General features: G+C 31.5%; 1 protein-coding gene across 2 annotated transcripts; it reads right to left on the reverse strand.

The window, feature by feature from the left end:
- Window positions 1-508: 508 nt before the first annotated feature.
- On the reverse strand, window positions 509-23,458 carry LOC130891191 (uncharacterized). 2 transcript variants are annotated; one of them, XM_057795793.1, is made up of 6 exons: window positions 23,162-23,390; window positions 15,331-15,499; window positions 13,714-13,903; window positions 8,758-8,876; window positions 5,396-5,573; window positions 509-4,602 (listed from the first exon to the last, which is right to left on the reverse strand). In XM_057795793.1, exons 3-6 carry the CDS (start codon window positions 13,775-13,777, stop codon window positions 4,085-4,087), a joined length of 879 nt encoding a protein of 292 aa, XP_057651776.1. In that variant the 5' UTR covers window positions 13,778-13,903; window positions 15,331-15,499; window positions 23,162-23,390; the 3' UTR covers window positions 509-4,084. The 2 variants fall into 2 exon arrangements, with proteins under 2 accessions (XP_057651776.1, XP_057651775.1); XM_057795792.1 differs by lacking the exon at window positions 13,714-13,903 and having other exon boundaries at window positions 23,162-23,458.
- Window positions 23,459-23,732: the final 274 nt, after the last annotated feature.

Raw genomic sequence — 23,732 nt, forward strand, 5'->3', positions numbered from 1 at the left:
AGTCAAACACATTGCTGCAACAAAAATATTCAAGTTTTTACCTCTGCATTGATCACTGAAACTCGATATGTGACTAATTTCTGGAGGAAGTGAAAATATATGTACAAACATGTTGCCATTTCACAACCTTTTTCCATTTGTCTTTTTGTGAAGTTACATTATATATTGTGAAATTAAATGACTTAAATCGTTTACTTGAAAAATAAAGTATTAATTCAAGAATCTGTTGGTGCCAATAGAACTTGCTGCAAATCAAAATTGCAACTGTCTTAGTTGCGATTTTGTTGTGCCCGTGCCAAAAGATGTAATTCGTAAGTTTCCTCAAATCCTTCAACGGTAGCGCCTAAGGTTTTGTACTTCATACAAATACGGCATTGATCCTGTAGCTCTCTTAAGTTTATCCATTACATGTTTTAAATATTTTATGTGTCACTAGAAAGTGAATCAAGGAAAGGTTAAAGGTATTAATTGGGAGAAAGGATGATTTATAAAATTAATAAGATGTAGATTGTTCAAATAATTTAATCTAAATCAAAATTATCACAGACGATCATTGTATACAGTTCATTAACAATTATATAGTTGTTCCAGAATTTTATTACCAAACACTAACTACATATATTAGGTGGGATTTTTTACCGGTCTTACCTAATTTATCTTAGACCAAGAGTTTCTTATAAGGCAGGTAACGCCTTCTGAAGATTAGTCTGTTAAGTTGTCCACCTTAAGTGCTTGTTAGTATAGAAAACACCGGTTCCTACAATATATGAGGTTTGAAGGTTATAGTTAGCAGTTTTTTTAGATATCTGAAAAAAACTAACAAAAATATCACCTTCAAAAGGGGCTAGGTAATTTATAAAGATAAATTAGGTTAGATGAACCCAAAATCACATCTAGTATAACTAGTTCGTGTTTGGCAGGAGAGTTACAAGGGTGCACAAGGTTATTTAGGGTGCTTCAAAAAAATTTTTTTTAAATCTTATTTCCCCTCAAATGTTTCTATTTGAGTAAAAAATCCTCACAAAACATGTGCTCTATAGCCCAATTGTAAGGGATTGCTTTTTTATTTTAGTTTCCTATTTAATTAACAAGAATTTTTTTGTAAAATTGAATTTGCTCAAAATTTACACAATTTTTGATAATAAAAACTTGTAATGACTTAAAATTGTGCAATCCCTTATAAAATACAAACAAATCCAATTGCAAATACTTCTCTAAAAAAAAATTAAAGCTGCACTTTTGGTATTTGTCAGAATAGTTGATTACTCCACCTTTTTTATTATAAAAATAATCATAGGCATTAAATTGAAAATGACAAGCGCTATTAAGGGACTGATATCGGTTATAATTAAAAAAAAAATTATTTTTCCATATTTTTGAATAGTTTTACTTTCAAAAAAACATCTAAAATTTCATAAAAAAACCGGAATAATAAAGTTATAATAGTTCGAGCGTGCACGCGTTTCAGATGCTCTACAAGCAATTTTGAGCGATTGACGGCTGCTCTTCAAAGCTTTAAAAAACTCTGCGCTGAATTGTTCTTTGCAACCAAAAGAAAATTTGCCATGGGAAAAGAAGTGAAAAAAACGTTAATTCTACATATTTCTTTAACAGCCGCTATTTTTTCTCAATTTTTTATTCATATGTGGTAAATTACGATATAAGCCACCTTCCTCTAAAAAGCATTTTGAATTTTTTGTTTCATATTTACCAAATACGAGATTATCTCAGCGCAGTGGGAGACTATCATTTTCACAGTCTCAACTTTGGCGCCCTCTATAAAATGATGTTGAAGAAAAAAAACCGGTACTAGTCCCTCAAGCAACAAAAAAGTGATGTCACCGGAGAAATAATATTTAACATGAAAGAGACTGATCTAGTTACATTAGTTCAAAGAGATTTTAGTACAATAAGACCCCGCTTGGAGCGTTCTCTTTAGCACTATTTTATTTTAACCTGGGGATTCCCCGAAATTGTTCACAGCGCTAGGTTTCCAAATATGCCCGAAACAGTATAGTTGTGTTTCTTGTTTGGTGACGCATTTCTATCCCGTGAAGAGAAAGGAGCACCAGGATCTAAAGCTGTAAGAGATCACTTAACACTTCTACGCAAAAAGAGATTTCAAATTAAAACCACTATTAGTTTATTACTCCAAAAAATCAAGAGCGATGAAAGGCATATCTGAATCAACTTTACCTCTAAGTTGGTAGTCTAATAACTATGAAAATGGATAACTATAAATATTTTCCACCCTATAAATTTATCAGACTTAACAACATGCATTATTGCGAACAACATTATACAAAGGTTTCAATCCAAAACACTAAGAAACATAGCGGATGCTTCGTGGTATGTCAGTAATTATACCCTCCACACTGTTTTAAACATTCCCAACATGGCCGTAACATCAATCAGCAAACTATGACAAAGAGCTAATAGAAGAACAATCCTCTAACGGTACACGCACAAGAAGAATACATAGAATTTGGCCCAAAACTTACCACTGCTTCCCTTTCAAGTCAAATACTGGCAACTAATTTACTTACATGTACTCATGTTGTATGAGGATCAAATAGAAACATTTGAGAAAATAAAATTGTTTTGAAGCAACTTACTGTATATATTTTCTCGCAAATTTATTAAAATTTATTATAATTTTGCTTGGAAATTGTTATTTTCAAGCAGAAATTTATTTTTAATCACAAATCTGACATGTAAAAAGTCAGTTTTATCAACAAGAAACTTTTCAAGGTTTATAGTTTTGAGAAAAAACGCTTATATATTTCGAACACCCTATCAGATATATTACCAAAAAGAAAAGTGTATTCGCTAAACATAAACGATTGTATTCGATTTTTATATTTAATTCCATATCAAGCAATTTATAACGTCGCACTCATTTTTCTCGCGATTTTTATCTAAGAAGACGATGCCTCTTAACAATAATGGCTTAACTCCCCTAATGGGCCTGCACCGCAAAATTACTCTCTAGATTTTCTTCTTAGGTTGGATCAGTCTCCATATCTACACCTTCTCGCCTATTTCTCGCCACAACTTTCTATTTCCTGTTTTTTTTGTACCAGTTTCTAACTCCTACTCTACTTAGGTGTTTTTCAACCATCGAAATCATATTGTATGCAATGGTTTTTGGTTCTTCTCTCCAAATATGTCCCAAGCACTTGTTGAATTTTGATTGTTTCCAAATATCTACCCCTTGAATTCGACAATCATTTCTCAGTTCGTACATTGATCTTCGTTCGTTTAGTGATCAGTTTACTTTTTAATAATATTAGCAAGCAAGGTTCTATTTTAATTGTTTTTTCTTGAATCTCACCAGTCCTGTCTCCTTTATTATTGACCATAACGCCGAGGTACTTAACTTTTCTACTGCCATAAATTCATTCATTTCACCGTTTCCTCTTCACATTGGATTCCAAATATCAATATTATTGTTTTGTTTCCATTGATTTTCAAACCCATCTGTTCTCTCTCTGTAAATATCTCGTTTAACATTATAGATCTTCTTTTGGTTTGTCTACCACTTGACCTTAAATTCCCTTTACGAACTTTCTTTATGTATTCTAATTCTAAGTTGAATAGTATTGCCGATAGCGAGTCGCCTTACCTTACTCCTTTGTTAATCACAAAATCATCAGATTCTCCTTGAAGTATGAACCTCATAGTCATCATGATTAATCTTTGCTGTTTTGTATCTATACCTTGTTCTTTTAGTGCTATTAATGAATGGTTTCTTTTATTGAGTCATAGACCCATTGGTCGATGAAGAATAACTTTTGGTGCTCATGTCCCAATATTTCCCGAGTGCTACTAGCTAGTCGTGTTTGGATTAATGTTGATAGACAATACACGTGCGTTTTTCAAAGAAAAATTCTTTAGTAGGTTAACAAAATATCTATCCACTTCATATAATACTCACCGGCATGCCTACATCTACACATATTTTCCGCCTCATATTTTATTTTGAATTATTATTAGGAACGGTGTAGATATTGCGTTTATTTTAATTTTGAATGTTGTATTGAAATGTTTCAATTCGTAAAACAAATGACTTCCCTTTTTAAAATTAACCTAAATTGGGTTGACATTGGGCTCTTATAAGTTGCTTTTGTTGATCTACAACTATCACAACAGATTTTTTCTTTTTCCTAAAGTAACACCACCACACAAGTAAAGGTACTAATAGAAATCCAAAGGGTATTAGAAACAGCAACGAATAAAAATCATTATCGGACTTTGTATATGGAACACTTATAGTAACGTTTTGATCGTCTTTTCCGAATTGAGTAACAGCTAAACACACATAGGTTCCGCTATCCACATCTCTAGCATTAAAAATGAGATATTTGCTGAGGTAGGTACTTCCTGTGTTGTAATTCGATATGGATGTATTAATATGGCAATAACATGTTTGATAATATTTAAAATCGCATTTTTGTCCATAACAACTTTTAAACCAGATTATTGTGGGAGGAACTTCACTGTTAACTTTGCATTGGATTGTAAATTCCATATTTATGGGTCCTGTTATGTTTGAGATTTTTAAAGGATAAACTTGAGGTGGTGAACCGCTATAACCAGGATCTGAAAAAAAATTGACCATATCACACTAAAATCTGACAAATGCTTTTTGAGAGTTGGAAGATGTGTGACTATAGGTATCGTTGTGTTGTATTTCATAAAAAACAAAAATTCGATTCCAATTTAGGTAAACTGGAAAATTAGAAATCGGATTTAAGTGTGCCTTTTACATAAAAACAAAAAATATCAATTAAAGTAAATTAAAGTGTGTCAATTTTTCCAAAACAAGTTAATTTCAATGTAAGTAAATTGGAAAGTTGAATATCTTGTTGAATCATGTCTTTTACTCAAAAAAATAATTGAATTTCAATGTAAGTAGATAGGATACTTAAAAATCGTCCTGAAGTGTATTTTTTCCCTAAAAAAATTCAATTTGAATGTAAAGAAGTTGGAAAGTTTAATATCTTGTTGAAGTATGTCTTTTTCGCAAGAAAATAATTCAATTTCAATTAAAGTTAATTGGAAAATTGTGCAAGTACGTCTTATTCCCAAAAAAAATAAATTTCCATTCAAGTAAATTGGAAAGTTGAAAATCGTGTTCAAATGTATCTTTTCTCCGAAAAACAAAAATTTAATTCAGATAAAACTAAATTTTAATGTTAAATATCGTGTTCAAGTTTGTCTTTTTTCCAAAAAAAAATTCAATTTCAATGTAAATAAATTGGAAAGTTGTGCTCAGGTGCATTTTCTTAAAAAAACTTCAATTCCAATGTAAGTAAAGTTTGTAAAGTTGAGGATCGTTTGATGTGTCCTTTCCTCAAAAAAATCGTATTCAATGTAATTCATCATTACTTACCAAAAACATCAACAATAAATATTTTCACAGGGACATTATTTTGCGAACATCTATATATACCATTGTGTTCTTTATTTGCAGCTTCAAAGTGTATTCTTCCTCGTGTTACGTTTTCCAACCTCCTCCAGTGACGGTTTTTTTCATTACATACTATTCCATAGAAATTCGAATCACATGGCTAAAATCAATTTGTTTATTAGAAATACAATCAGCAATATTTTAATTATAACAATCAAAACCCTCAAAAAAGTAAAGACTGTCACAAAATAAAATTGCAAATCCTAGCTTTCTATATAGCTTAATACCAATTTTTTTTAGACACTATACAAAATTTAGGCCTGAAAGACCAATATCTGTTAAAGTAGGTGTTCTTCAAGAATTAAGGATCTACAACAAATAAAATGTGAAACAGCAGTTATACTAGTAAGCCACAAAAACTTAGTAAAGATGGAATTTTCCACAACAGTGGAAAATGAAATATAAAAAATAACATTGCTAATAGTGGACAACAAAAAAATTCCTTTCAGGAAAAATTTTAGGGAAGCTTCAAAGCTTCTGTGCAGTTTAAGAGAAGTGTCGAAATTAAAGGTAGATAACTAAGCAGTCACCTATAGAAAGCTCTGATCACAGTTTTACCCTTCCTTTCTTTTTTTATTTTTTTTTTCGTGACCCTCCCCAAACTGACAAGCTAAAACCGCGCCTCTATAGACAGTAAGTTATAAGACATGTATTTGATAGCAGTTGGTATACATAATAAAAATTTGAAAGTAGAAGCCAGAAGAAATTGAATCAGAAACAAAGATATAATAACATAGCAACATGAGGTATGAAAACAAACAGGCATCCACACTAATAGTCTGTTTTTATGTACGAGAGAGTAATAAAACCCCTTTTAAAACCCAAAACAAATATCATCACAAATATTTCCCAAAATTTTCATAAATGTACCTAAGCTATTACAAGTTTTATTTAAATGAATTAAAGATTATATCATTTTTTTTAATAAATACCTATTTGCAAAGAAATTTTGTTCTACTTCAATTCTAAGAATCTCTTATCAACAAATTTCACCGAAAAAGCAATTGTAGGTTTTTGTGAGGAGATCCAAGGTATTTTTAACAGTTTAGTTTAGAAAAGAATTTCCGACAATAGACAAAGTTCATGTTACGATTTGAGATGATAAGGACTACACTGAAATGAGTCAAAACTGGAAACTTTTAAAATAGGTTGGTAATGAAAAATCTTCCAAAAAGAATTCAATTGAAAGAAGCGGTATTGTGGAATAGATAAGAAATTACCTAAAGACTATAAAAGAAATGAGAAACCAAAGAAGAAATGAATTTTATTTAGATGAAACATGGATCAATGAGAGCCATACACCAAATAAATTTTGGCAGGATGAAACTATTACAAGTCGAGGAGAGAAGTTTCAAATAATTTATCAACTGTCTTAAATCCACTATCAGGAAAAGGGGGGCTGACTGATAATAGGACACGTTGGCTGTACAGTTTTGTTAAAAGCGGTTAATTGACTTTTGAATCTACTTTTACCTGTTACTACCATGAGGACAAACAAATGCTGATGTTTTTAAAGAATAGTTCGCACAAATGATAGATCTTCCTCAGAACTGTGTAATAGTTATAGACAATATAAGGATAAATGTTAATGTCTTTAAACAATGGGTCGAACTAATTTTAGATCTTCTTCCTCGGGACTGTGTAATAGTTATAGATAATGTGAGGATGAATGATGTCTTTAAAGAATGGTTCGAACAAATGATAGATCTTCCTCCTCAGAACTGTATAATACTAATAGATGATGTGAGGATAAATGTTGATACTTTTAAAGAATGATATATCTTCTTCAAAACTTTATATAGTAATGCAAGAGACTCGAGACTTTTAGAAAAATTGTCCACAATCAAGTGGTTAAAAAAGATTTGGCTAAATCAAAGAATATTGAGTTCTGTGAGAAAAGAACTGTATTCTTTGTATTCCCTTCATAAAGGAAAATTGATGATATGACAGAAAATCGTGGAATTTCGGTGATTCGGTGATTAGAAGAAGAAAGTTAATCTTGCGTATATAAAGAAGAGAGAATGTGGAAGTTGTGTAATATTACTCATTGAAAATATTGGTTGTGATATTTAATCTTCTGATTACAATTTGAATTTTTAAAAAGTAGCTCTACTTATAATGGTGAGTTTTTACATGAATATTATTGTTTATTAAAGTCACTTTGATTAAAAGTCGAAGTTGAAACCCTTATATCTACATAACCAGTATGACATGCTCTTTAGATACATCGTGAAACAATAAAACGTTTTAGAAAAAATTGCACTTTTTCGACTTCAGCTATTTAAAAGTTATAAGTAGGTTAATTGGGTGAAAATATGAAGGTATACCCGATATATTCATACAAATGTTATTTCATCCAAAAATACCCGAGGTATAACTTATTTTAACTGTATACTAAAAGAAGCGCTTATGTATTGTTGGATGGACAATCTATCTCTCAAGAAATACTACAGAAACATTTTAAAATGTAGAAGACAGTAGGGTTTTAATAAAGAAGTAAGTTCAAGTGACACACAAACTCTAAGAAAACCATCTTCTTAAAAAGTTCAAGTGACACACACTCGAAGAAAACCATCTTATTTGGAAAGTGCTACTTGAATGTAGTTAAAAGAATTATCATTAATACTCTTGAAAAATAAACTTTTACTTTATAAAACTATGGTAAAACCTGTAAAACCAGTTATGTGGTTATATCAACAAATCAAAAATTATTAGAAGACAAATCTCGAGATTTATTAAGGAACAAATATATAAAACTATGAAAGACCAAAAAGATATTCGAAATTCACTTTCCTTTGAAACATGGATACTACTAGATTCAATGGTTGAGTAAAAAATTAGCTCCACATTACTAAATTCCTTAAATGAAGCGCCAGAAATTAATTCTACCAGAAACTAGCGAGTGTAGATTTTGTGGGGAGGAAGATGAAATTATAATTCAATTAAATTCTCGAACGCGTAACGCCTAACCGCGGCAAAACTTTGGGCAAGAAACCTGAAGGCGCGAAGATCTAACCACATTGAAGCTAGAGTAAATTTTGAAATTTATCAGATTTATAGTGTAACAAAATTGGTTCTAAAAAGAGGAAATTGCCTTGATGTCGCAGTGCAATGTACCCCTGATTTGATATTAACTGTTCCATTTTCTGAAATCACAAAATGCACGAAAAGAACCTTAATACTTCTTCAAGTAATTCATTAGTATCTCAAGTCTTTTTGATTTGATTAGTAACAAGTCCTTAAAAAATCGATAGCGTTAATAAATTTCTCTGCTTCAAACTTACTTTAAAATACCATTTAGCTTTATCCTGATGACATTTTAATCTCAAAGGAGTTCCGTTTTTTACCCTCAAAGTTTTTGTGTGGTATTGGGGTGCGTTGAAAGGATAATCATTGGACATATCTAAAAAATTTATTATTTTAAATTAATTGTTACATAGCTGTTGTGTGATTTGTTGGGCCAAGTGGTAAAACACCTAAAATGGGTACTGGAAAATATTGTCGCTGTTTTAAATTAAGTGAAAAAATTTTTAATAAAATTTTATTTCTAATCAATAATGTGATTACATTTGCTATGAACATTTTAGACCACATCCAAATTTTTATCCACTAACAAAAGGCTAGGTGCCGTTGGGGTTTGGTATGTAAGATGGGGCGGGGTTGGAATATAAAATTACGGAAATAGAATGTATTCTATATGTATATGTCTAAAAATTAAAATTGTACATGTACAATTGTACATTGTACATGTAATATCACCCATTTCCAGATTGATAAAGGTGCTTGGCATTGCGTAATTTGTGGTTCTGGGTTTAAATCTAAAATTTGATATTGATTGATAATCATACTTGGTCGAAAAATATGAATTGGAGTCGATTCAGACTGATGGAAGAGATAGTTTGTGATCCACAAAATGCCATCCTATGGTCTGAAGAACATGGATTATTAGGTAAGGAAGTCTAATGCTTATATTCTCGCATATGGTATTCGACATAAATAAAGGATCGATGGGAAGGAGCTTGTGCAAGAGGATAGTAGAGTATCGTCAGAAATAGTGGGTGGTACAGTTACTGTAGAGAAGTCATAACAGAGCGGTACCTGAATCAACAGAGCGGAAGGAGAAAGATTGGACGACCGGTTACTGTTGGGCAAATAGATAAGGTTTAATTTGGCAGGCGCAAGTTCCATAAAAGCCCAGCTGTTGAGGGCCACAAGTTGTTGGGGATGATCAGGAAAATAACTTAAAAGAATTCACATTAGAAGTTTGTCCTGAGAAGCGCCGAGATATAGAGATATTGAGATCTCATCCTTAAACATGTACAAAAATAAGGCGCGTGATTACAATTCTGCTTAGCAGAATACGGTTTTCCCCATGAGACAGTGTGGGATAGTATCTTAGAAAAGAGTAAATACACAAAGAATTGAAGCTTCATGGCCACCAATGCTCGCGTACTTACGTATGCCTAATGTAAGAAGGGAAACATACTCCAACCATTTAGTCGAGAACCAATGGAAACGTTAGTGCACGAAAATTAAAAAGGTAAGTTTCAAGATATGTTAGATGGAATTGTAGACTTGAATAAATTTCTTTTCAAATTATACGCCATTCATAAGATTTTTTCGTTTCAATAACTTTTTTTGTCCAATTACAACTGTAGATTCATTTTTTCATAACTCCGCCTCCTTTCATTTCCGCAATTAATGGTTGCATATTTTAAGCTTCCACGTCCAGCCCAACCTACATACCAAACCCCATCCACTTCCGTCACGGGCATGATACGGAAATCTTACCTAACAAAATGTAGTGATCGAAACAATTGGAAATTCGAGAGTGCGATAGTAGGTGAAGCTGAACCTCGGACTCCAATTTATTATTTGTTTCCAAGGTTCGTCTTAATTTGCCAATCGCCGAATACTTTTCGGTTAAAGAATGATTCAGTCGATCCATTATTTCCATACACAGAAACTCTTCGTAGTACTTCTTGGTGATGGGTGATGTAGTACACTCCTGCTCTGCTTATTTTTACAATCGACTGCAAATGTTCTAGAATGGTCAGCTCAGGTTGTCTGACACAGATTTATGGAAACAACCCTTTACATGTCATTGTCCAATGTTTTATCTTTGACATTTTCAAACGTCTAATGCACTTAGATAAACATCCCAAATGGTGTTCATGCAATTATTGCGTTGCTACTCTTGCGAAACTAATATAATCATTAATTATATAGTAATTATAAGAATAATCATACTGCATCAACGAAATGTCAATATCAAGTAGCTGCTTCAACCCCAAAATTGAAGAAAATGATTGGAAAATTGACGAATAGAACAAATGAAAAGAAATATTTTTCCAATAATAACAAGAAAACCATGAAATCCCGTTGCCATAAAAAAGGAAAATATATAAATAGAATCTGCAATTGAAAATGGAGCTTCTATATACTCATATCCTTAGAAGATTGTGAAATTAATACCTAGCATATTTACTTAGAAGTGAACACGTCACAATAACCTTGAAATGTCACACGACTTCAAAGTACACAATGAACTGACAAATGACAGTCGACATGCGCGGAAACGACATTATTTTCCGGTATATTAAGACTAATGTCAAACTGTGGGAATTTTTGATTTGATTTCTTAAAAACTTGACTTAAGAATCGATTTCAATTCCCTAAAATAATAGAAATCACTTCTAATTCTTCGAAAACTAGGTATATGTTGACAGTTAAATTATTACAGCACATTTTACCAACAATGAAATATCATCTATTGCCAACAGCGTTTAGGTGATATACTGAACTAAAAATAATCTTGCCTAAGTTAAACCCCTGAGAAAAATGTCATTGTCAGCAATGTTAATAGGGCTAAGCTTGATTCCATCTTGTCAATACTTAAAATAAAACCTTCAGACTATCAAATTATTGACCCAAATAAAATACTTGCATGATTTGAGAAAAATATAGTTTTGATTAGTTCACAAACAACTTTTATTATATATTTTTTTTAACTCTTTGATCAATATTTATAGAGAAAAAAATTATTGAAAATGCAAAAATTTTGTAGGTAGTTTAAACATTTCAATAAGGCCGCCATATTGCGTATGTGTGAAATAAACACTGATTCAAAGTAAATACGACAGTTATTCTCTAGGTTATTTTAAAATAAGCGTTATTATTAAACTTGTTTTGTGCCAGGATGTAAAAATACCACGACTAAAACAACTGATAAAGTTTTTTATGATGCCGAAAAATTCGAATATATCCACAAACAAAATGGTTTGAAAGTGATCGTTTTGACGATCCTGCGAGATGAAATTATTTTTATTGCCAGAATCATTTCAATGTAAGATTCAAATTTGACATATTTTATCTTTAATTTTATAGTAATTAGGTTTATTATGCTTTTAATTTTTCACGTTTTTATGTAATGATGTAAGAACTTAACCTATAATAGGTTTATTCATTTTATTCTTATATATAGAAAAATGTTTTATTTATACGTAACTAATAAATCATCTGAAAACCAATGAGAATCTTTTTTTTATGCAGTTAAAAATTTTAATTTGAATTTTTGCATGTTTCAATAAATATTTAGATATTATTTTTTCACTTTTGATATTATTTTATAGCAAGAACTTATAACATAAACAAAAAAAATAAATACTTTTTAAAAAATGCAAATACGTCATTATAATTCATAGTTGAAACTTTTTGTAGTATCTTTGATACCTTCGTGTAAAATTTACAAATTATAGGCGCCATACAATAGGCCAAAGTCAATTATCTTTGAATATCTCAAACTAGAGACAATAAATACACAGTTTATCTACAGATCGTCTCATTAAAATACAAAAAATAACTCGAGATAAGAGTTTATCTGGTAATAAGTGGATTATTGAATATTTAACCGATGAAAATTTTCTTAATCGGTCGTCGCTAATAGAAACTTAGTAAATTATTAAAAAATTAATAAAAAGGTTGATTATTTTTTATAATTACACACACTTTTCTAAATTAATTTTTTGATACATAAAATTACTATGAATTATTAGAGTTACGTGGGTATTCAATAATTCAATAAACCGAGTGACAGAATGGCTTTTACATTATAACTCCTCTATTAGAGATTACCATAGAGTATCATATCACTCAATAAGTCGTATGTCTAACACTTTTTTGTCAAAAATCCATTTTATTCATCAATGTAATCTCCTTCAAGAGAAATACAATCATTCCTACGCTTCTCTAACTTTTCGATGTCGTTCTTGTAGAAGGATATGTCTTTTGCCGTAAAATAGGGTTCAATGTCAGCAATTGCTTTTTCATTTGAGCTGAATTTCTTACTGGCAAGTTTTTTTTTGAGATCAGCGAATAGCCAGTAGTCACTGGAGGCCAGATCTGGACCAGATCTTACCAGCTGTCTTTGTGCCTTAGGTCGCTTCAGACGTGGTTCACCGGCTGCAGACCAATTAGATGATGATCGTTTTGATTCAGGAGTGAAGTGATGGATCCAGGTTTTATCCATTGTCACATATCGACGCAAAAAATCTGATTTATTATGTGTAAACATGGCAAAACACTGCTCTGAATCATCAACACGTTTTTGTTTTGATCGACTGTGAACGCGGCACCCACTTTGAAAAAAGCTTTCCAATGGTCAAATGTTCATGCGTAATTGTAAACACACTGATTTTTTATATATTTACGACCTGACCTATTTCACAAAATTTCAATTTATGATTAGATATAACCAATTTGTGGACATTTTTGATTTTTTCTGGAGTAACCACCTCAATTGGACGACCAGAATGTTCATTATCGGTGTCTGTTTAAAATCAGTAAACTAATAAACAGTTTCAGAGCAACTACACTAATTGCCAATTGCACCGAAATCAACTAAGGAAAGAACAGCACAGAACTGTACTGAGTTTGAAATTTAAAAAGCTAAGAATCAGAAACTCAATGTTTATGTCTGTTGTCATTTTGAAGGTTGTTTTTTCTTAATCAGATGAATTAAATATTTCCTAGAAAATTTGTAATACCGCAATTCTCCATTAGTTAATTCCCTGATGTTATTCGAAAGTTTGAAATAAACAGGATGTTCCGGGACTTGATGTAAAATATTCGGGAGTGGGTAGATGACGAGAAAATAATACTGACAAAAAAATTTTCTCATACCCCTCGTTTCTGATATACAGGCTATGAAAGTTGCAAAATCAGAACATCGTGTTACTTACATAAGGAAAAAAATTCCAAAATTCTGCCTTGTAGCGTCGCAATGGAAATTATTCTATCGATCATTTCGTTTCTTATATTTACAGGTGTTGTATATGTCAAGCTTTTAAGATATCCTCAAAAAACGAATCCATTGTATTTAATTCAGAGGAACGTGGTGGACATGCAAATGGACCTCCCCGACCAATCCACCTATTAAGAAAAATGTTATTAAGATGACTTTTACATCATTAGAGAAATGGGGAGGGGCTCCAACTTGTATAAACTACATGTCTCTGCGAATGTTTAGAGGAATATCACATAATATGGGTGGGAAATCATTTTGGAGAAATTCTAAGTATTGCTGACCATTCAGGTTATTATCAAAAAACAGATACCTCCTAAAGTATTACCCACTATTTCTGCCCACACATTGACATATAAAGTTGTAGGATAACCAACTAAATTTTTTACTTATGTAGGTAATACAATGTTCGAATGTACGTAGTTAAATTAGACTTGTTTGATTGTGTTTTAATACCTTCTGTAAGATTTTTACAATTTATAATAATTTTCTTCAGAATGTCTTGAATGTCTTTTTATGGCGAACGGTTACGTTTGCGTGTACAACGATCTAAAAATCTACAAATCTCCTAAATTATACATTTAATCGAGTTAAACAAACAGTACAATTTTGTCCCTGCCCCTAACCTTCAGATAATAGATTAGAATTATTAATTCCGTCAAACACACTACATGGGATATATGATCATCCATTAATAATTCACAATGTTCGAATGAATAATTTAGAAAATATACTTAAATATAAGTTCTGCAACTTTAAAGGCCTATCATCCAGAATCGAGGGGTCGTATGAGATTTTTTTTTATGTCACAGCATTATTTTCACGTCATCTACTCACTCCCAATTTTTTGAATCAAGTCCCGGAACTCCCTGTATATTAAAAATAGTACACTTTGGTTAGCACAATCCCACAGAAATCACGTTTTTTATAGTTATTTTTTGACACATCACACTCATCTATTATTAAAAAAAATGAATTGGTATAATGTACTGAAAACTTGATAAACTTGTTTATGTTAACATCATTGGTTGGTGAAGATTTCGTTCATGACACTGTTGAACAAATTTTTATTAATAGCTTTCCAATTACGTGAGTATTGTGTGATTTAGTGCCGCATTACAGTACACACCAACTAGGATGAGGTAAAGCCGCGTATTTATAATTTTTTTGAACCCGACTTTCAACAGATTAAAGGCTTAATTCAAAAAATAAACTTAAATTGAATAATAAATAGTTATTGTTCATATATTATATTTAATATAATTGTGTTAAATGTGTTAAAAGTGGTCATAAACGAAATATTAACCTACGAATAACATTTTTTAACAAGTTGTCAGTGGATTATATAATTTTCACAAATAATATATGAATCATGAGAGTTTTTTCCCAAAAAATCTCTACGACTAAAATTCAATTAACCAATGGCGAATCATCTACGTATTAATCACCAATGATGTGGAAACTCGGACCAATTCATTTTTTTAATAATGAAATTAGGGTGTGATGTGTCAAAATCAACTAAAAAACTATTTTTAATCGTAAAATTCGTACTTACCTTCTTCGTCCAGTACCAAACTCCGATATCCACCAACAACACACAAAATACAAATGGACCAATACATAACGTTTATCATATTTCAATGGAAATAAACTACACGATATCCGTAAACTGACCAGTCTCCTTCTAACGGTCCTAAGACATAACGCTGGCCGTTGGATGATTTCTAAATGGAAAAATAATCGTTTTTGTTTTAAAATACTCTCAATCGAGAATCTGTGTTATATCAAACAATCCAAACATTTACGAAAAACGTCACAACAAACATCTATACTCGATATTTTCGGAGGTTGTGTATAACCGAATTTTATTAGTAGTGTTAACATACAAAACGATGTTAGGAGGATTTAAAATACCGGGAGAGCCGATTTTTATACAAATTTGAAAATAACTTCTCGAGATTTATAATAAACAAGCCGTAATTAAATTTGTTTATTGCTTCCCAAAAGAAATATTAACATTGAAGAGATTTATGGCGCGACAGATAGTTTATACAGTGATTTTGTCTTTTTTTCAATTACTTTTATGGACCACTTAAATTCTTCACTCACAAAATGTCGTATAGTATGCAAACCACTTACGAAATAGAATCATATTTTTCCCAATTTTAGAAAGTTATAAAAAACGACGATACAAATCAACTTTTGGATAAAAATGCTTTTCTTACGTGAATTCTAATATACAAGATGATGCATGATAATCTAGAATAGTCCCTTATCTTTATTACTAAGAGAACACCTTGTTTATTTGATCTGAGAGGCCATAAACAAGAACCACAATGAGAAAACAATTTACTTATCACCCAAATATGTATGCCTAACCATAAAGGTATTTGTCATGAACAGTGACAATTTTCCTGTACCCCCTGTAAACTGCTACCAGTGAGCTCAGGTAGGTCCTTACGGTGCCTTAAAACTCTTAGTTAGTGACGAAGCTTTTTCACTAAATCGCGCTTCATTTTCCCGAATCACTGGGTGCTAATCAGGTGGTCAAACACACTTTAACTTTTGGTGAAGTTATAATTGCGCACTACAACTTTCCTATACTCCCTGTAAAAACGACTGCCACCAGTGAGCTCAAGTAAGTCCTTACGGCGTCTTGAAGCTCTTAGTTGTTGACGAAGTTTTGTTCAGTAAAACACACCTCACATTCTCAAGTCACTGGGTGCTACATCAGGTGATCAAACACTTCACACATGAACTTTTGGAGAAGTTACATTTGCGCACTAAGCAATCGTATCTTATTAGAGATATGGCCAGAAACAACTTTCCTGTACCCCCTGTAAAGATGACTGCTACCATCGAGCTCAAGTCAGTCCTTAAAGCTCCTAGTTGGTGGTGAAGCTTTGTTCAGTAAGCCACGCCTCACTTTCTCGAATCACTGGGTGCTAAATCAGGTGGTTAGGTTAGGTTAGCTTCACACTTGAACTTTTGAAAAATATCTTGGAAAGGGACGGACTGAGGAAATTTTGTAAACACCCTGTATATGCCAAAAAAGATTGGACTTGTGGTTGTTACGAAAGAAAAAAATCTTTATATTGTTTTCCCACTAATTTTTTAGTAGCAATAAGCTTAAACAGAACTAGGGATCAGCGATTTAAAGCATCTAGGTTTGAAGATAAAGAGACACTAAAATTCCAAAAATTATTAATAGTATTAACTTTTGTGGGGCATTTGAACTGGCTTTCCGCGGACATAATAAAAACGATACTTCCGGTATTAGTGATAATTTTTCGGTTGATGCAACTCTAAATGAGTCCCGAAAATAATTTTTCAGTATGGTCGAATTACTGGAAGTTATTCAGCACATTGTTGAAAATTGATAGAGCATTTTTTTAAGACAATACAAGTAAAGACGTGCAGTAGTGCTTGGTAATTCATATTTTTATTGTGCGGCAATCATTCCAATCACTATCATTTCAACATTGAAGCCGATAAAATCAATGGAAATCTTGAAAAAACAAGAAAACTTTTTTGAAAATATTGCACTAAAAAATTTTTACCACGAGCCACTACTGATTAAAAATGTTTTGTTTGTGCCAACTTGTATAGTTAGATTAAATTGAAAGTGTGTTAATCGATCTGTTCAATTCTATATAAATTAGTCAGAATAAAAGCAGATAAAAGGCTTCTATTTCTGTTACAAAAATAAAATAAACTATTGTCTAAATTCAACTCGTCACTGGAATAATTACATACAATTTTTCAGAAACAAATCTGGTTCAATGGAAAACTAAAGGTATGAATAAACATGAATATCGAATTAATTTTCATGAACGTTTTAATCATGAAAACTGTAAAAAAAGTGACTAAAGGTACGGATCTGTTCTTTCTCTTCCTATCAGCAGTTTGGGCCCACTTGAGCAAACCCCCATATCTTAATCTTTCTATATTTAATATTAACTGTAAGTAAAAACCAATATTACTCAATACGAATCTTGGTTTTACTTGGTTGCATTAGGACTACAACTACTACAAACTTTTCAATGAGAATTAAATTACTAAGAAGTGCTCTATGCATAGGTGAAAGTTTAACACTTCAAGGTTATTTTTTCTGTTTTGCAATTTGTTATTATTTGCCCAAACGCTCAAAACTCTTCGTAATCCATTCCACTTTGGTTTACGATTATAAAGATCTGGACTAAGTGGAACGTGAGTGCTTAGTGGAATGCACCAATGTAGAGATATCTGACAACACACATGCGATTGACTGGAGGTTTCTCGCAAATTACGCGTAGTTGGCCGCTTTCTTGCATTGCAATAAAAAAAATAATTCAATCGTCAAACATATTTGATGTTTAATTCTCTCCCTTTGTTTTTTCACTAAAATAAGTAGGTAAACATCTCATATTATTAGATATCATTGTCCATTTTTAAATAGGATGTATTCTATTAAAATATGGATTTCACCAAAAAAGCTTAAAATACTAAATTGAATCTTTTATCGAGAAAGTCTCAGAAATTTACCACATCTGTTTTAATCAGTTCGTGAAATGAATAAAAGAAAAGTAATAAATTTTTTTTGGACAATGTGTTAGTTAAATAGCCTATGTAAAAGAGCTTTCTAAGAAAAATCAAACCAAAAACTCTTTGGACACATACTCCATGCTACGCAGCACTCTTAATATCTATCATGATTTGGATATTACAAAGTATTTGAAAATAAAGGCGCTATAAAAACGCAAGCCCGAATAGTTACACCCAAAAAAAATTTAACAACTGAACAAATTCATCAATTTCTTCTTAAAGTTATTGATAATAGAAATTTGTGAGTATTTTTGGCAAGAATTGTGTCAAATAATAAACGGTGACGTCGAACATCTGGAATCTGTATCTTAATAAATTGCTGGATACCAAAACAAAGTGTTAATAAAGGTAATAGAATGTGGGATGACTTTATTTGCCAGAAATCTTCGTCTTCTATTTCAAGCGCTCCCAGGTATAGTCCTCTGGAGTTCCTCAGTGTTTCACACTTCGAGAGAATGTGAATAGAGGTTTCGTCCTATTTGCAACAATATCTGCACGCCGCATTATCTGGTACGTCTAGCGTCCTCAAGTGTTTCTTGAGGCGACAGTGACTCAATAGAATTCCTGTTAGTATTCGTAGATTGTTCTTACTTAGGTTGATACATACAGCAGATCTACTCTGGATATAGTTTCCCAGATGATTCTTTGCCTCTGTCAGCCCCCTGTAGATTGTCCCAATAATTGGTTTTGTTCCTATCTACCTTCTTTTCCAGTGTTCTGTAGCTGATACCACAGAAGTGGTAGGGTCCCATGAAGGACTTGTCTGTCGAAGTTTTAGCGAGCTTATCAGCTATTTCATTTTCTTTCGCTCCGATGTGTCCCGAAATCCATTGTAGGGTAATTTTTTCTTGCCTAGCTCGTTTAATTTTTCTAGGTAATCCAAAACGAGTTTGGATTTTGATATTGGAACTTAGAGCTCTAATAGCTGCTTAACTATCGGACAGGATGATGATCTCCTGTTTGCGATTGTTCCTCTCTAGATTGAACTGAACATATTTTTCAATTGCATAAATTTCTGCTTCAAAATGCTTGGTGCGCTGCTCAGGCATTCAGATTGTTTAGTTCTGGGCCAGTATACTCCTATTCAAGTTGACTGTAGCGGCAGAAGGTTGTATATATGAATCATTATCGAACAAAATGGGATTTGCAAATAAAATTTTGCGAATAGTGAACGAAACGTCGTCGTCGTGTTCTATGGCTTCGGTGGAATCAGAAGTATTATGGACCAAACCAGGAAATCTGTTGAAGAAATTTTGCAGAATATAAATCACCAAACACCCTTCTTCCATTTTACAAATTGTTCAAATAATAATATTACTTCAAATTTTTATAACCAAAAATAATTACAATGGGTATGTAAAGAATATAGAAGAAATTATCAATTTGAAAATATGTAAAAAAAGTTTATTGTGTTGTAGAGATCGTGAAAAAAATATTGTACATAACTTGCTGGAAAGGGATAAACACACTCGCGTGAACATTCTCACTAGTATGTTAAATGTCACTTCCTGCGCTCGATATGTAATATATGTACTATATTCGACCTATATGTTCACAATATACTTTTCATCTTTGTCATCATCAGCATCTATTATACACAGTGGTGGATATACAGATTGGCCGTTTATAGGGTATTAATCTTTTGCCGCCTCTACTGACCTCTGCATTTCGATACCTTTGTTCACAATCATTCAAATTACATATCTTATTGGAAAAATCTCAACATTATTATTTGAAAACCAAGGGTTCATGTAAGATCCTTGATTATTCCCATAACTAAGTTGAATTATGTAATACGTAAGGTACGTTTTAAAAGTATGCAAGACTTATATAATATGAATAAAACTTATACAACAAGAAAAGTTGATACATATTTTTCATTAACCTCACAGTTGAAGAACAAAATCATTAATTTATATTGTCGTAGGAAAACGTGTTCATTAGTTCTAACTCTATAGAAGAGCCAAGATTTTGAGCATTTCTTGGCTTTAAATCGATAGTAAATAGGTGTTCACTCTTTTCTAGCAAGAAAAACTTCTCTCGCCTGAACAATTTCTGCTAATGTCCAGAGAGCAATTCGAAGTGAAAAGTGAAAGTTAGCTTTGAAAGTGTACACATTCCTCTTTCTAGATCTTTAGGGTACAACTTTTCCAGAAAAATATTGTTTCTTTTAGAATCGATGGTAATAACGCACTCAATTTCGTATGAAATGGAAATTTTACGTTAAATCCGTTATAGTATTCTTGCCGTTTTGTTAACGCAGATATGAGACAGCTAGAAACGTGTTAACTCTGAAGTAATCACTCGCAACCATTCCAATATCTTCATCAGGCGTTTTATTGAATCTTATTTGTTCTTTATTTCCATTTCTCCGGTATATTCTTTTTATACGCTTGATTCAAAATTGCCATGAAAAACTTTATTGTTCGCCTCATTAAAACTCATCTTCTTAGTGTGAATAATATATTTTTTTTAATTTTATGAATGGAAATAAAAAATTGCCCTGATAAATTTGCCGCTCTAAGCTACAGCCTACTCAGCCTGCTGTTAAATCCACCACTAATTATATAAATCATTCTTAGAGACCAATTGTATAGCTCTTACAATATCAATTGCAGATTATAAAAGCTTATATAAAAACGTATTATTTTATACTTAAAAATATGTATATGTTATGAAAATACGTATATAAATCTTTATTCACCACAAAAATCTTCTCCACAAAGAGACACGCGAATTTTTTTAATATTGAACACTCTAAGGTTAGTTAATTCTTATTGCATATTATCTAAACAAATAATTAAATATTATGATAGTTTTTATATAACTGTAAAGTTGATATACAACGAAATTTCTAGTATTTACATATACAAAATATTCTTTTTCGTTGATTTACCTGCTTTATTCATTTTATTTTCTAAATTGAGAGTCAACAAATTTATCTGGACAGATAAACGGACTGATTTGACTGAATTTGATTAATTCGTTCTGTACAGCTAATCAAATAAACAAGTAAATATATAAATGATAACAACTACAACAGATATGTAAACTAGATTATACATTTTGTTTATGATATATGACCAAATGATATTTTAACCTCAACTCTAACTGCATCTCATAATAGATTTCCTTGTAGTTATTTCTAAAATCTAATAGTCTTTTTTTGCATGATTTCGGCTAAAATGAAATATAAATTAGGAATAAAACGAGTGCGAATTGACAGAAAAGTTCCCCTTATTGTAAAAAAATATATATTTTTAATTCCAATTTGTCAAAACCGATCGAAAAATAAAACATTCGTTCTACAAAATACGCCGTAACTTCGTCGTTTATCTTAATTCTTTTTCTACTAAGCAATTTCTCCTGATAGAACAAGACTTTTGTCCATTCTTAGGAGTACATTATTCAGATGAAGTATATTATTTCGACTGTAACATATCGATGAAGATACCCAAACATTCGTTTTATTTTTAGCGCGAGTAAACTTTTGGTCAGCATTAATTGATCGCTGCACCCACCTTGCAAATACTTTTTTCATATGTAACCTGTCCTACGAAATATTTACTTCAGTAGCTATCTCACTACTTTTATTCGACGATCTCCAAATACAAGATTATAGATTTTTTAAGCCATTTTTGTAATAGTTGGAGCAAATTACGTTTCCTTACAAGCAGCATCATAAATTTTCCCACAAGGACAACAGAGGAGTTGGAGCAAATTGCTTAAGTAGTAAATAGTGGTACTGCCATCGAAATATGAATTTGTGTGCTATAATCTATGCTTTCAAGAAAGGATTACGTGAATAGTGCATTTGGCGATGAAAGAGAGCAATCAAGTTATAGCAAACTGGTACATCACAAATTGTTCACCTGCAGATTTGATTTTTTACAAAAAAATAATATAAGTCACTGAACGTCCACGCTATTCACCTGATTTGGCCATATGTGATTTCGGTTATTCTTTAACCTGAAGATACATTTAAGTGACCAATATTTTACAATGCAGTATGAGATGGAAGTAAAAATTTATCAATTTTGGCATTTCAAAAGATGACTATCTTCAAGCTTTGAAGCTGTTCGGTTACAAAAGTGCATAAAGTAGGTGGTGATTACTTTTCATATATAAATAAAAACAAATTTTATTGTGTTTCAATAGCGTTACCCTCGTATAACCATTTTTAAAAGTAGATAATTACAAATTTTTTAAGAGGAAGCATTTTCAGGATCATATTTACGTAACTTTTCCTCGGTTATTTGTTTTTTCGAATAAAAATAATGTCTAATATACTTTTAGAATAATAGTTGTTTTCATAACAAATTGTTCATCATGATTCCGAAGTTCATCGAGGATTTAACATCTAACGAGTTTCACACAAAATATACTAAAAATTACTACCCCTTCTAATACAAGATAAATTTTATTGGGTTTCTTGTTAACAATAAATATTTTTTTATTTGACTTTTTTATCAACCCTCGTAGATAATCCATTTAACATGCGTTTTCGGCAAGCGATTTAATCACTTTGTAAAGATAAATAGGGTAAAAATATTAAATAATTCATAAATAAAAAAAAATAATATCGATTAACGATCCGAAAAATGATGTGTAATTAAATAGAACTATACATTTTGAAACAGTGTGAAACATATAAGTCCACTAAATAATCCTTGTATTTCTAATTATATCAATTACAACCTTCGATGAAAAACCGATGATAAAAAAACTATTTTTTCATCTGAATGTGTGCCATTTTTGAGTAAAATAAAATACACAATAATCTATATTATTATATCACCTACCTTCTTAATAATCAAGTTTTCCAAGAAAGTCCAAGAATAATTTTGTGTAAACTCTAATAAAAGCACAAGCACCAACCAAACAAGTTATAAGTGCAAAAAAAACCAATTATTGTTCGACATAAAGTAACTACTGTATTTTCAATATTGATTGTATGTACATATCTGAATAAATACACATAAACTGGGGGGAAAGATAAACCATAACGTGTTAATGATAAGAGGTACAGTGAATCGATAGTCAGTTATCTTTTTTAAAAAAATGATAGTGATCTATGGCATAAATATTTCCTTTACTACCGATTTTATGACGCTGAGTAAAATTATGTTTTATTGAATATAATTATGGTTGTACTATTTATAAATTGGTGTCAAATATGTTGCCTATTCTATTACAGAAACATTTATAAATTCCTTCTTATTTATGTTTCCAGCCAAACCCGATTTCAGGACAAACAAGTTTTGCCAAAGTAATTTGTCCTAAGCACGATATGATAAACCAGTTTAGCCTTAGGAAAACTAGTTGACCCTGATATAAACACTCACACTCTGGAATAAACTAGGTCTCCGGCCT

This window comes from Diorhabda carinulata, chromosome 3 (genome assembly GCF_026250575.1).
Source record: "Diorhabda carinulata isolate Delta chromosome 3, icDioCari1.1, whole genome shotgun sequence".
NCBI lineage: Eukaryota > Metazoa > Arthropoda > Insecta > Coleoptera > Chrysomelidae > Diorhabda > Diorhabda carinulata.